Below are 15,549 nucleotides of genomic sequence, written 5' to 3'. Positions count from 1 at the left end.
AGTACACGAAATAAGCCTGCACTTGGAATACGACATCTTTAGGTTACAATGAAATCATTAAGGGTAAAGGGAAGCTAATACGGGGGAATATGTTTCGTCAGTAACGTTGCATTACCATTTTGGATCAACTTGAGGTTTTTCAGAGTTAAAATATAAAGTTAAAATAGGGGCGGCGTGGCTCAGTGGGTAGAGTGGCCGTCTTGTAACTGGAAGGTTGCCGGTTCGATCCTCGGCCCGTCGTGCTCATGTCAAGGTGTCCCTGAGCAAGACACTGAACCCCTAATTGCTCCTGATGGGTCGTGGTTAGCACCTTGCATGGCAGCTCCCGCCATCGGTGTGTGAATGGGTGAATGTGACATATCATGTAAGGCGCTTTGGATAAAAGCGCTATATAAATACAACCATTTACCATTTAAAATAGGACATTCTGACATTAAGGAATTGCGGTTATTGATAAATTTTACAAAGGTGAAAGACACTGGTTCCATGGTCAAATATAAGTTCAATGCAACATCTTTCAGAGTAACTACATAGTCACATGATGATGTTTCTGGACCAAATACAATTATTGCTGTTTTATTTGAATTTAGTAGAAAATTACAGATCTTCCAGGTTATTATTTTTTAAAGACGTGCTTGAATTTTTACTAACTCATCAACCCTTCATATATATGTATAGGTGGGTGTCATCTGCATAGCAGTGTGAGTTTATTTGGTGTTTTCTAACCATATGACCTAAGACGAGCACGTTTAAAGGTGAAATGTCTAGAGTAGTATCCATGACTGAGTTTAATGTGTATGGAAAAGTCATCTTTGACACAAATCTGTATGACAAATATAATTTAAAGCAGCCTCGTCTGAATATTTAATCTCATTAGACAATCTTTGATTAAAACTTTTTACAGGATTAAAATGTTACGCTGCCATAATACAATGTCAGTTATCTGGTTTTATAGTGTTGGTTTTTCGAACTTGTTTTCTCACAAATGATGGTGCGTCCTAATGTAATTTAACTAAAATCAGTTTACATCAGAATTAAAATATATTATTGAAAATAAAAGCCACAGGTGGTACATTATCAAGTTTCCGAATTTTTGTTGCCAGAGAAAAATGACTTTTTGGAAACAGCCTTGACAAGCCTGAGAGACGTTTCAGCCTCTTTCTATTGCACATAAACCAACAGCAGAGGAAGCAGCTGGGCAGTTTGTATCAGACGAGATAGAGAATGAAGGGTGAACAGACGTTTCCTAATGGCTACCTTCCCCGCACGTTCGGCCAACAATAACACCATCGACACGCCGAGCACAAAGGGAGCGGAGAAGCCAACCAAAGGGGCAAATCACTGGGCGGGTTATTGAGTTTATCTGGAGATCTGTGTATAACTGTGGCCTTGAGTAAAACGGAACTTTTCCAAAGCATCACCCCGTTCAAAACGTAATTAACACAGGAATCAAAAGAGTGAGCAGACAATACACAGCATCATGTGGAATCACAGGAATGTTGTTTTGGAGGGAACCAATTCAGCTCAATTTGATGCAGGTCTGGCCTTGTACTAGAAGGCGAGGTGTTGAGCTGAAAATTACACTGCTGGTGTGTTGGATGCAGGAATAAATGTTCACTCCTGGGTTGCTGAGGATGCAGTCAGGGGCCTTGACTCCGGCAATGAGATTGCCATAATTCAGCTGCTCTGGGAATTTACTGTCATCATCTTCCTTTATGCTGAAAAGATAAAATATGTGATGGGTTGTGGATGAAAAAAAAAGCTCCATCAAATCAACAATGCTTTTTATTTTTCAAAACACCTCTTTCATTGGTAGCAGATAACGTAAGCCTGCATAGGGCTTTATCTTTGGTGACGGGAAACTTTACTAAAACAGAACCTACATTCTGAGTAGAATAAATTGAATGAATTATAAAATGATAAAGAATTTAATGAACTAGGATATTATTGAGTGTTGCACCAAGGTGAAATATGCTTTTAATTAATTACACGCTGAAGCAAATGAGCATCACATCTTGCCTGCATTCTTTTTCAGTGTGTGTGTGTGTGTGTGTGTTTGCGTGTGTCTGATCTGAACATGTGTGATTGATGGATGTTTTTGATGGAGTTTTTAGACGCGAGCGGCTCCAGAAATCATTAGTGCATCTTAATGTCAGCGATGATGAGCTCTGGAAACTCTTTCATTCCACTCCAGACAATTACACTGTCATCATTTTTAATCTATCTGGCCCATGTGCACCTTTAAACGGTTTGTGTCGCGCACACACACACACGTGCACTGTCCAATTAGCCAAACATCATCTTTGCTGTCTGAATGACCACATGCATCTTTCTGTCTGTCTCTGCACAGCTAATGATAATGACGGTTGTGCATTTCCTGCTTTGTGTATGTGTGTGTGTGTGTGCTCAGTCTTGTGCCACCGCATTTTGCAAATGTATTTTTGTGAGCCTGCATGATATAATATGTCTCAACACATAGTTTAAGCAGACACTCAACCATTTCCAGACCTACACCCTAATGACAGTTTGATCATTAAGCTCCTTCGCTGAGCGTTGCTCTAATTTAGCATGAAGCCTGTAGATCAGCCCCCTTTTTGCTCCATGTGACCTTCACTTTCCTGCAAAGTGTGTTTGCAAGACGAGTAGTTTTAATAGTTGTTGGTGACTGTCAGGAACGAGGTTCTACTAAGTCCTTCAGGCATTTACGCAATGATGACAGCAGAAAGTTTATAAAATGACAATAGTTGAAGAGGTTTGTTGCTTGAGTTTGCCAAAAAAAAAAAAAAAAAAAAACCTACTGTCATGAGAAAATTTCCTGTATTGACATTCAAGCATAAACAGTCAACTCCAAACTAACTTTTTACACTTAACCTTTTAATGTAGGTGAACTAGCAAATAACTTATGTGCAACTTCTTTGTTAGTTTGCATTCACGTTGGTATTCTCTTCAAATCCTGTCAGTTTATTGTAAACGAGAATAAAAGTACAGATATTATTGTCTTTTTTAGTATTTTAATTTGGTACTTTGACACTTCAACAACAAAAGAACTTTCCACAGCCACGCTTTGGCTGCATTCTTAGCAGTCAATACAATGAATATTTTTGGTCATATCTCAGTGTTTTGAGAGTGTAACCCAGGTTTATTCCTGAAGCTTAAAATTTACTAGTGTCCTTGAAATGCCTCACATTCAGACTATCGGTAGACGATACAATTTCCTGATGTTCACTAAACCTGACACATCCAGGAGTAGATGCTGCGGTTTACCGGCGTTCCAAAAATGCCTCGCATGCATCAGTTTATGGTAGCCAAGCAGCCGCGCATAAAGAAGCCGCTAGTCCCCACTAAGTTACTGCAGATTATTATTATAAAATTAGCAATTATCTAGTTTAAGAAGAGTTACAGAAAGCATTCTAATGTCAGATTTAAGACAAAACCAAACTGGTAAGATAAAAAATTACAAGAGGACTTCAGACCAAAAACTTTGTAGTAACAAAATAAAAGCTCTGATTTTGAGGCAAACATTGTGATGATTATCTTTACAAAATAAAAAAGAGGAGTTGTAACTCTCAGGAAGTCCAGATATGATGAAATAACTGCGACGACAATGTTAACCAAGCCAGTCAAACATGGATTATTTTCTAAGCATGTTATGAGCACTGAAATGTAGATTATATAACCACCAGAACAGAGGTCTAAATCAGATATTTCCCTCAGGTTTCAGTCTACAGGTTGTGCATTCATTACCTTCAATAGGTGAGGTTACCTAAATCTAATTAATGAAATGTAAATGTGAGATTCCCCAAAGTGTAACAGCAGCGACAGTCACAGGAAAGAATGTCCACATGGGAGGTGCTGCTCAGGGATGCACAGGGCAGTTTGTTTTCTGATGCGATGCAACACACTTATGTCAGATTAAATGCTGATATGAGGAAAAAGCTTTGTAAAATGAGTTGAAAAGTCTGTATGTTTTGTGTGTACGCTGCAGAGGGAGTGTGTGAGATCTGGCTGACCAGTGAGGATACCGGTGCTTACGGGAGAGACATCGGGACCGACCTGCCGACGCTGCTGTGGAGACTCGTGGAGCAGATTCCTGAAGGAGCCATGCTGAGGCTGGGGATGACCAACCCACCTTACATCCTGGAACACCTGGAGGTAGACACAAAATACAGACACACACACGTACACACAGATGGTTTCCATAATTTTAGATGACATAACAATGACTTCCTAGAGAATTCCTATAATCGCAGCTACTAATATCCTTAAACCAAGTCTTGATATTAACAGTCCTTTAATCCTGCAGAGCGGCACAGAGTCCAGCATTATGTCCCCACAACATGAGTAATGTAGTCTCACACACTCTCCACCCGCTTCACCCAGAAGTCCCATCAAAGATAATAATACATCAGTGATAAATAAATGTAAAATCCTTGAGCACTCCAGACCTTTTCCTTTTCACGTCTCCTTTGTTTCCCTCCTGACGGTCTCCTGTGCGATCCCTTTCTGGGAACAAACAATATTGCATTGCTTAGATTTAATAAACTAAATGCCTTTCTGTTTTGCTTACTAAGCAGTTAAGCTGCAGCACTCGTTTTCCACTCATTAGTTCATTCTCTTCTTTCCCTAATGAGTCAATTAAGGTCCATTGTGTCCTCTTTAGCAACCTCATTTTATCAGTCATTATTGTCTTCCCTAATGGAACAATGGACATTGTTATCCCTCCTCTCTCTCTTTTCTCTCTACTCCTCTTTCTCTCTTTGTGTTCTTATGTGTCTGTGAGCATTTTCTATCATTTATATCTTTTTTTTAATTTTTCCTCCTGTTTTTTTGAATTCTTTGTTTCCAGATGTGTTAGACTAACAACATATTAACACATATCACCATTTTCCACCAGCAGCTTACAATAGACAGCTAATAATCATGTATAGACTAGAAGAAGAGGTTAAAACAGAGTGGCAGAAGGATGTGCTGGATGGAGAGAAGACATTTATTCAGAAATTCTGTTTAATTGACCAAATTATGCTCCTATGTGTCCCTCTGGTCTGTCATTATTCGATTGTTGTCAGAATCAGTGCAGTCCAGGAGGATGCAGAGCTGAGAAAAAAAAACTATTTAATTCCTGGAAAGAAACAGTTTAGGAGTCCATATATTTTAGTTTGTTAGGTTTTTTTTTAATAACCCTTTACGCTTCAGTGCGTCATAGGTGTACCGCCGGCGGTACACCTACTAATTTGCATAGGAATTTCAAGAATGTCCGACGGCTGCAAACACGATTATACAAACACTATACGCCGATGGAAAGCTTAGATTCTCATGAATCCGTCGGTATAAACCACTTTCAGATGCGATTACTACAGCGGGTGAGAAAAACACATTTGTCCGACAAAAACGAATATTCATCCATCCGTTCTCTTTACACGGCTTCAACGCACACAGCGCGACTCACATTTCCGGGTTCATTACTACACACAAAAAAAAGATTCCACAAAAAACGGCCATAATCCAACCTTTTACATCCAGACGACACAAGCCAGTAAACTATTTTGTCCAAAACATGTCCTGAAGTCGTATAAAATCCACGAATCGGTCATTTTCAAGGAAATGCACCTCGTGATGCCCGTCCAATATTCCCCGTATTTTTCGTAATTTTTTTATTTAAAAATAGAATATTAGCGATTTTTTGTACTGAAAACGGCTGGAATTGACTGAAGCTTAAAGGGTTAAATACCTGGTTAAGATATTATCTTTTCTGTGCACTGGATGAGCGGAATAAGTAGTTAACTCCATTGCTCCATTTTAACCTGCATTGTACTGATTCAAGCTTTCAGAGTTTCATACGTAACGAACCAAAAAATTCAATATTACAGCTTGTGACTCTTCTGAGTTCAGGTTTGAGCATGTGTGGCTGTATTATTGTAAAATTACATCTTGTCATTGTGTTGCAGGAAGTAGTTTTACAGAGTCTGAGCAGAGTAACAGTTTTTCCACAGAATAAAATCCTTTAAAGATGCATCTTTGACACTTACAGATGAGTTTTTAGGGGTTAAACCAACAACAGGAAAGAGAATTTAAACTGTTGAACGGAGGCTTATCAATGCACATTTTCAAAACATAAAAAGCTGCAGATCTTCACCTAAGATGGCGTCTGTCCTTGATTTGCAGCAACAGCCACAGCACTAAAAAACAGAATCGCGGAGATGAGTTGATGTGAATTTGTAGTTGTCCTCAGTAGCTCATTATTCACCTAAGCATTGATATATGGAATTCAGCCAGTGGCCTCTCTGTGAATCAAAATTGCAGCATCGAGCATTTGATGAAGAACCAGTCTTCTGTACCAGACATTACTCACAAGACGGCACTTTTCACTGAGAAGGACTTGCAGCTCACCCTTTGAATCATTGTTCTCTCACTGTAAATTACCCAACAATGTAAAAACATTAACGTTATAATTTGCTAGATCAACAGTTTTCTGATCAATATTTCTATTTATTCAACACAATTTTGTTGGAGAACTTATACCACAGCAGCTGCTGGTGTCCTGGTATCCAAAATTTTCAGTATACAGTGTCGCAGCTGCTTTGGATCAGCTTTAAATTTAGATCATTATGCTCGAAAGGCTTCAGTATTTGGAAAACTTGGTCCTTGGACTCCAGAATTTTGTGCAAAACTCATGATATTCTAACAATAGTTGAAAGAGCTCCTTGCGATATCTCAGAATTCTTTGGCTTTTTCAGTCCAAAAAAACCTTCAGTGGGGTTGAGGTCGGGTGACTGTAGAGGAGAACCCACGACTATGAGCACTTCATGGTCTTCTTCAGTCGTCTGGTAGTTGGTGCGAGCTTTGACGTGTGGTTGGGATCATGTTCCTGCTGCAGAATGAATCCTTCCACACAAAACTGCAACCCAGACTGTCGATCTACTTGGTCAGGTTGGAGTTGATCCAACACCTCGACCTAAATAGTTCCGCCACTACTGCTGGTGCCAAGTCTTTCTATACATGCACACTTCTGTGACTGCAGGTACAAATCTCAAACTTCAAGAAATTTTCCAATTAATCATCCTTATATGCTGGTTTGTTCTAAAGCTACCTCGAGCATTTGGTCCTTTTTCCTCAGAAGTAATTCAGTCTCCTTCCGTTTGGTGTGCGCTTCATTCAACTCTCCTGTGCTGTTGTTATTATTGTCATTCTACTCTGCTAAATATCTTCGTCCTACGGTTTCATTTAGCAGACGCTTTTATCCAAAGTGAGACCACACAGCCTTCTTTCAAAGATACTTTTGTTGATTGGAGCCTTGGATTTTTTTTGGCACGTTCTGCAGCAAAGTCTCCCTTAGAAATCTCCTCTTTGCAAAAGCAATGCCTGCAGACACTTTGACTGAGTTCTGAGGCCGTTATTTACACCATCACAATGCTACTTGTTAGTTAGAGCTATCGCGATCAATGCCACAAATGCGGTTGAATGTGATTCTCTTTCCATCAAAGTCTACTAATTAAAGCGACTGAGTCTTCTGATTTTATTTAGGATTTTTGACTTATTTATCAGTCCTCTTTTACGCCCTACGTTTCCATAGAACTGCGGTTTTCGACCCTGATGAAAATAGTTCAGAAAAAGTCGAGGAGAAAGACATCAGCGGAAAATGTGAGGACATGAAGGGCAAAAACTGGGAGATGTTAACCTAGAAATCCAAAGCGAAACACAGAAGTTCCTGAAAAAGTTCACAGCAGATACTTTGAATCAAACAGTCGACGATGATAGGGATCACAGATAAATGAAATGAGGGCAGAAATTAAAAAAGAAGAAGAAAAAAGGGGGATGACGGCCCGGGGACAGAGACAAGGGGTACGAAGGAGTGAGAAAAGTGCTGTGGGAAGCAGCGGTGGAGGTTGTAATTAAGCAGGGGTTAATGGAGGTGGCTAATTGTCCCCCACATGTATAGGTAGGCTTTCTGCTTGGCTACATTACAATTAAAAAACCACCCTCCTAATGATAGGGAATAACAATTAACTGATAATTAGAAATATAGCAGGAAGACACACCGGCTTGTGTGTGTATGTTAAGAGTCATTTCATATGCTCGCAGCCCTCTTATTGTTAACATCCATGCATTGAATTGAATTATATCTCTTTTGCTTTAATTCCTTAGTCAATTAACCTACATAAGGAGAGATAAGAATGGTCTTCTTTAACTTATCATTGTCTTTTGTTACTCCTGTCCCCTATTTACCCTTTATCCTCTCCCCTCCTTTCTTTCCTCCTCTTTACTTCTTTTTCTAGTCCTACTTATTAAATTTCTGTTTCATGTCAATGATTATTAGTTCAACATCTAACAGACAAACTATTCAAGGAAGAAAAAAATTCTGAAAGTTTTCCTTAAGGCTCTCTGGTTTTTATTCGTCTTTTCTCCCACTGATTCATGTTTTCTCTTCCTGTTCTTCTTGTCATTGTTTTAACTTTGTTCATTTCCCTCCACCTTTTAATTCTTGTCTTTCTCCTCCTTAATTACTCTCTTCTTTCGCCTCTCGTGTCCCATTCACACCGTGATGACGGTAATCACTCGACACCCGATGACGACGAATCTCCAAACTGTCCAAATGTCCTTCATCTGAAGCAAAGGCCAGATGATATCGTGCTGACTTTCCTCCTGAACAACACCGGTACTTATATAACAGCATCATTCCGAATGGCTGTGATTGAAGCTGAAAAGGCCAAGTAACTTCTCCACTACCCCGTTAAAGATCAGCCTCTCTCACACGTTCTCACAGATCAACGCTTCTCGCTCTGTCGTCTTCTGTCACAGAATTTCATCCTCAGCCGTTTTTTTTCCCCCTCTCTCTCTTTCTTTCTTTTCCTGACAGCCTCATGGCACCATTTGCTGATTGGAGCAGTTAAAGGCCCAATCGCCTCTCATGGGCCACTTCTCTCTGACATTTTAGTTGATTGCATTGTGCTGTCACTGGTTCCTTTTTGAAGAGCTGCACATAAGAAATGTCTCTAACATTTCCGTGTTTTTTTTTTTTTCATTTTACTTTTATGTTTTTATTTCTGCTTCCTCGTCTTCAGGCTTTATTTTTTTGAGCTCAGCATTCTTTCCGTCTGGTATCTGATCATCTAAGATGTGTGTGCACGCTGATAGCTGTGCATGTGTGTGATTGAATCTATCATGGTAGCAGAAACAGCAAATGAGGTGTGAAAGTAGCCTCCTTGTACGCAGTAATCAGTCAGGCTAAGATGAATGAAACAGGAGTCGTCCATTAAACGTCCTCCTCGTCTCAGTTTGACCAACATCAGATACAGGTTCGCTCACTCTCTCCGCAGTTTGTTCTTTGACACAGTATTCAGTGACTATAAAGAGTGATTTGACTTTTCATTTGCTTAATGTTTACTGAAAAACAATAAATTCCAACGTTCTAAATTTGAGAAGAGGAACAACACATATTTCATTATTCTTGTTTGTTGGTTTGCATCCAGCTTCAAGCAAACTTCATTTTTTCATGTGCTAAGTATTTAAAGAAAAAAACTCAGTGAGATTAATTTTTAAAAATGTTTTGCTGTGTTGCACCAAAGCAAGACTTAAAACATGTCCAGTCATATTCCACATGTAGCAACTGGTTCATTTCCATCCAAAGTCCATTTTTTAGATTCTTTTTTTTTTAAGAAGTAGATTATTGTTGATCCTTAAAGGCTGCCGTTAAAGGTGGTGAAACTGAACATAGCCTAAAATAATTGAATCCATTTATTTCATTGCTTGTTTCCATGTAAATCTGACAAGAGAAAGAAAGCATATACTAAATAGTTGTTTGTTCGCCTGGTTTACAGCTCGCTCCAAGCCAGATTTTAAGCAAACTTAACTCTTAAATGCACAGATTATTAAAATAACTGAGATTCAAGTCTTGTTGTGCACCTAAACCAGACTTAAAACATTTCCAATTAGATTGCTCTTTAGTATGGATTATTCTAAATGACACACAGTTTTCCTTTTTGTAGACACCATTCATCAAATTTAAAATGTATTTTAAAGTAAAATATTGTGTTTTCTGAAGCAAATTCAATGTTTATCAAATCAAAAATGCACAAATGTGTTATGATTTCCACAATAAAAGTCAAAATTTTGGATGAAGGTAAGTTCAAAATTCTTTGTCCTCTACTTATACATTGTTTTAAAATTCAAGCTACAACTGATAAATGAACAAACACCTCTGTAAAAACACTTTTAGAATATAGAGAGGAATAACAAAATACAAGTGTGGTGTATGTAAATGTTCAGGTAAAGATTTCTGGCTCACAATTTGACACAAAAAACCCAAAACAATGTTCCATGTTTTTATTTGAAACCCCTACCATCAGGTAAAGCTTTTAAATAGTAGATATCAACATTAAACCTCCTCAGTTTATCGCTTACACTTGTCTACTGTGCAGCTTAAACAATAATTCACAATCTTCACCAGCGAGTAGGTTTCTATCTGTATTTTTCTTCTGGAATAAAAAGGTTTTAAGCGATCCTTCAGAGGCGACAGGCACAGTCCCACCACCATCTTTGATTTATGATGAAATTTTTCAGGGTAACAAAAAAGATAGTGATCACATAACATATAACAATACAGAGAAAGGCCTGGGCAGTTGTCCTCTGCTGGTTTAGAGTATTGTGAATAATGTGGTTTTAGGTGACGTTTGAATGCATGGCAGGGCTAACATTTTGCAAAAACATTTTACCGTTATCCTAAAAGTGCATCCGTATATTGTTTTGTCATATTGCTTCACGCTTTGTTTATTTGTTAGCATTATTACTCCACCAAGGAGTGCCAGAGTTATGTGACAAACGACGTTTGCTTGTACGTTTGTCTATTCATCTGTGAGCAACATTACTCAAGAATGGAATAACGGATTTGGATGAAATTTTCAGGGAAGGTCAGAAATGCCACAAGGACCAAGTGATTAGATTTTGGCAGTGATGCGGCTTATAGTCTGGATCCACGAATTTGTTAAAGATTTCTACATCCCTGTAACTATGACAGTGAGTGAACACGACGTCAGCTGCCTGCTGACGATCACATGAATGCAACCTTACTACAAACTGACTGCTGCAGACTTATAGGGACTTATCTGTCGGAAATCGCACAAGGAACAATTAATTAAATTGTGGGGATGTTTCTGAGTCCCATCAATTCCCGCCACCCGCTACATATTTAGGTCATGTTATTCAGTATCCGTACATATCGTACACATGTACAACACGCCTGTGCTCAGCAGAAGATCTATATTTGTTGGACACATTCCATGTTGCCACGACTTCTGCCATGCCGTTGTTCAAGATGTAAAATGATGTGACGAGCAGCGTTGGCGGGGTACTACGCTCTCTGAGTGCTTTTCTTGTTCTGGATGTAGCAACTAGCTAGTTTCCATCCATTTTTAAATGTTATTAGAATCAGTGTATATGTATGTGGATCCTTGAAGGATGCTGCTAAAGGTGATCATTTTCTATAAACTACGAAACTAAGCACAACCTGTAATAGTTCTATACATTTTATTTGGTTGCTTGTTTCTGAAAGCTGCAAAATGCCTGTAGCGAAATGAAAAATCTTTGAATTGGCTGGTTTTTAAACCCTGAACACGTGCAGAAACATACTGAGACCATCTCCTACCTGCACACAAAAGCAGCCGTATGGAAGCTCACAGCCTTTCAAGCCATTCTCATTTTAATGAAGCCTTCGGGAGCCTCCTCACATTAGAGGCCTAATGTAGCATTGTGTGAGCGACCCAGACTGAATGAACGCTCACTCTAAAGCTTTCCTGAAGCGCCTTTTAAATTATGACTCCTGACTTAATGCAGGGAATTATGTGTTCTGGGTTCTCACGTGGAATTAGGAGTTCTGAGAGATGAGGGTTTAAATGCCGACTGACTGTGTGAAACTGGGCAACTCAGCAGTGATGTATGTTGAGGCTTTTAGACACATAAACAAGATGCAAAATCATTTACTCATATACTGGTGTCATGCATATTGTGTCTGTGTTTGACTTATCGTGTTGTTTGCGTCGCTGAAAAACAAACTTCGGTTTCTGTATTAAGAGGGAACAGTTGGAAAAAATGACTAAATGCTTGAAAACATTACATCACTATCATTTCTCCCAGCTCACAGTGTCATATTCAAATGCTACACGTGCACCTACTTCCCATTTTACTGTGCATTACGTGGACTTCATGTGCGCAGTGTGGGGTGCTGCAGGCTCTGTGAACCCTTCAGGGAAAATCAAGAGCAGCCTGAAGTGTTTGAAATGTTTAATACCGCCGGGATCTCAGTTGTTCTTTCTGCTATTGAGTACAGTTCCACCAACTGTTTGTTTGTCAGGGCACACATATGGAGACGAGACCGACTGTCCTGGGAATCGCTTGTAGAATCATTTTCTTTACAGACTCCCCAGAGTGAACCCTGCTAATATGTGTATACTTCAGTGTATGTTTCAGAGGCCTTGTTACACATTATATATGATGCAGTTCACCCCTATCCTCATGTAGCTGCTCAGATTTTAAGGACAACAAGCCTCAACGTTCAAACGTCGTCGCAAAAAATGGTAAAACATGTCTTTCTGTATTATGTTTGCAATTAAACATTTTTCTTGCCTTGTGTAGCTCCTCCACATCAAGGCCGCTGTTGCATTTAGAGATTTATAGTGTTGGCATGTTAGCAATTTCAAGTGTACTTCATTTTGTTTTCTTTCTGTCTTCTGGCCAGTTTTGAGTTTAATTTTATTTATTTTTAACAAGTGGTGACTTTTCTCGACTTCTTTCTTATTTACAAAAGAAAGAGGTTGAATACAAGCCTTAAAAGTATTGCCATTATTTCTTAAATTCCACTTCTAATTCCTTCTCTGTAGTGCCAAACTTGTTTTTTTGATTCCCAAATGTTGTCAAGTCAAAGATAATGTTGCACTGTTTGGAGCAGAGTGCAATATCTGGAAATTATCTTATTCAGTGTGTGCATATATGATGTTTAGGTTCTTTATTGCCAAATATCAACACAGAATCTCTGTAGATGTTTTGGCAGCAGCGTCGCTCTTTCTCTGTTTTCTCTGTACTGTTCCAGGTGCAATCAGACGCCCATAAAAATCACAAACTGCACCTAATTTAAACCTTCTTGTGTAGCTATACAGCGCTCCCTGGAAGTCTGATTTTGTAAACATGTCAAGCATCATCTGAGATGCTGAATCCAAGAAACAGCAACTCTTCAAATTGAATTTCATTTTAGGAAGGAGAAAGAAACCACAGGGAGGTAATGTAGTGAGGAGGGCAGACAGGGAGCGACGATTGTGTAGCTGTGGCCAAAAACCTTTGCATAATCACCATGCTGTGAGCACTTTAGAGAACCCGCTTGCCATAGTTCAGGTCATTTTCTCCAAATGTTCTCCCTCAGACACGTCCGGATGTTGCAGTAGAAAGCCAAGGGACTAATTCTTGTGCCCATCCCCGTGAATTCTGATGAAAGCAGATTTTCCTGGTGCATTTCTGATGCAACTTGTTCAATCTTGGAAACTGTAAAAACTGCTGTTTCTTCCTCTGGTGGTAGCTGCAGACCCACATCACCATGGATGACAGGTCAATATGAAGTCTGGATCATCCTGGATGTTCACTGACTCAAGGAATGACCACAAGGAATTCACAAATCCTCACAAAAACTTGTGTGACTCAAATCCTGCTATTGATGGCACAGCACAGCCCGGTTTCCTGATTTGTGACAGTTACTGATATGTGACCTATAATGATTTATAATAAATACATCCAGTATTAAACAGGCCCAGACAGACTGCGTTACATTTCTGACTTGTTTTCTCGCTTTTCTGAAATATTTCATTTTCTATCCATTTCAATGAAACCACGAATTCAGGCAAAAAAACAAAATTCTACAGAATTTTACTTGACTGTGGATGTGACTCATTTTGGATTTCACATATTTTCTTCCAATATAATTTGTGTGACGCTTCTAATTATTAACTTTCTGCCCTTCCGAGCAACACCAGCACAGATGATTTGATCCAAGTCGATCCTGACTTTGTGCAGCTTTTTCAGGGAAAACCAGCCAGAAACATGTTTATTAACCCACAGTTTTCATCCTGCAACATGCACCAGTGTGTGATGAAACTCGTGCAGAAATCACGTTTTTTTTTCCTCCAAATACTAAAAGTGAGGAGGGAGGTACTGATGAAGAGAAAGCAGCAGAATATTCCAAAGAAATTTACAGCACCGAGCTCACAGCGAGACACTTTTTTTTTTTTGTCTTTACAAAGAGGGAAGTGGGAAGGCAGTGTGAAAGGATGCAGGCTGCTTGGATCCAAATCATCTTTCATCTCCTATTTTTCTCTTTTTCCCTTATGTCGTCTTTTCAGGGCTATCTGATTTAAGGGGAGAGATATCAGATCCTTTGAGCTAATCCAGTTAAGATAGATCCTCTCTGGTTTGTGTGTCTGTTTGAGCTGATCAGCCGGAGATGAAAAGATTGTGCGTCTGTTTGTGGGAATGAGACGTGGACTCGGTGGGAAACGAGCGCGGACTAGTTAGTGTCGCTTTTAAAGTGATTAAAACTAAAACAAATGAAAACAAAATGAGAACACATGCATGTTTCCTCGATTGGTGTGTTTAGGCTTTGTTGATTTCTGCTCATCACGGCATCATTTCCACTTTAGACTGTCAGTAGCAGTGAAAAAGCTTTAACTCCGCAGGGATCTGTCGCTAGAGATCCATATCAGTGTGTAATGGCTGGACGGTGGGATGCACATGATAAATGGCTGGTGTGAGTGAAAAGTCTTCCTCCTATAGGTTAATCCTCAGCTGTAATCAGGAGCGCCCTGCTAGTCAACCCAGCATGCCGTCTGCTGAGCCCATCAAACCCTGCAAGCCTGCATTTATTCACCATCACTGACAGCGTTCTAATCACACTGGAGTAACAAATTATATAGATACTAAAAAAGCATGCCAGGATGCACTAAAAAGTACCCTGCAAGGCTGGGCAGTGTCAGCACAAATAAACTCATTGTGCTTTGTGTAAAATGCACAGCAAAACCAATGTTAATCCTGAGAAAGTAGAAAGCTTCCACAGTTGTCATTTAGCAGGCTTTCAAAGGACTGAGTTCAAATGTGCTCGTCGTGACCCGAACATGATAGCTTCCATCAATCAGACTGTACAGGTCAATTCTGCAAAACGGTATCAAATCTAAACTATGTCACTGAAGCCAAGTGCAAACTTAAATGCTTACAGTTTTCACTTGACCCTCTGAACCTCAAACTGGCACTTTTTATTCACTGTGACGTCATTTTTTTACTGCAATATAAAGTCGTGCACCTCCACGAAGTAGAGGTAGGAGAGAGAACTCACGTATTTTTTTTGTAGTATTGCAAAGTTAGTTAGGCCGAAAGTCGAACTTCTATGAATTATTTTACAAGAATTGAAGAAAACCCAGAGTCAACATTTTTCCAAGAGCCCACAGGTGTTGCAGTGCACATTATACTTATTTTACTTCTTAAATTTTTAGTTTGTTTCAATACTTTTTTGCTGTCTCTGTG

At 39.3% G+C, this 15,549-nt stretch overlaps 1 protein-coding gene across 1 annotated transcript in view; it reads left to right on the top strand.

Moving 5' to 3' along the window:
* cdkal1 (CDK5 regulatory subunit associated protein 1-like 1) overlaps positions 1 to 15,549 on the top strand; it is a 280,453-nt gene that overhangs the window by 148,044 nt on the left and 116,860 nt on the right. Inside the window, exon 9 of the mRNA XM_022193047.2 lies at positions 3,986 to 4,152. Within this exon, the coding sequence (XP_022048739.2) occupies positions 3,986 to 4,152 (167 nt within the window). The remainder of the gene's footprint in view (positions 1 to 3,985; positions 4,153 to 15,549) is intronic.

The sequence above is a fragment of the Acanthochromis polyacanthus genome, chromosome 12, assembly GCF_021347895.1.
Source record: "Acanthochromis polyacanthus isolate Apoly-LR-REF ecotype Palm Island chromosome 12, KAUST_Apoly_ChrSc, whole genome shotgun sequence".
NCBI classification, from domain to species: Eukaryota; Metazoa; Chordata; class Actinopteri; family Pomacentridae; genus Acanthochromis; species Acanthochromis polyacanthus.
Note: the sequence above shows the minus strand (reverse complement) of the source record. Positions and strands in the feature narration are given on the sequence as shown.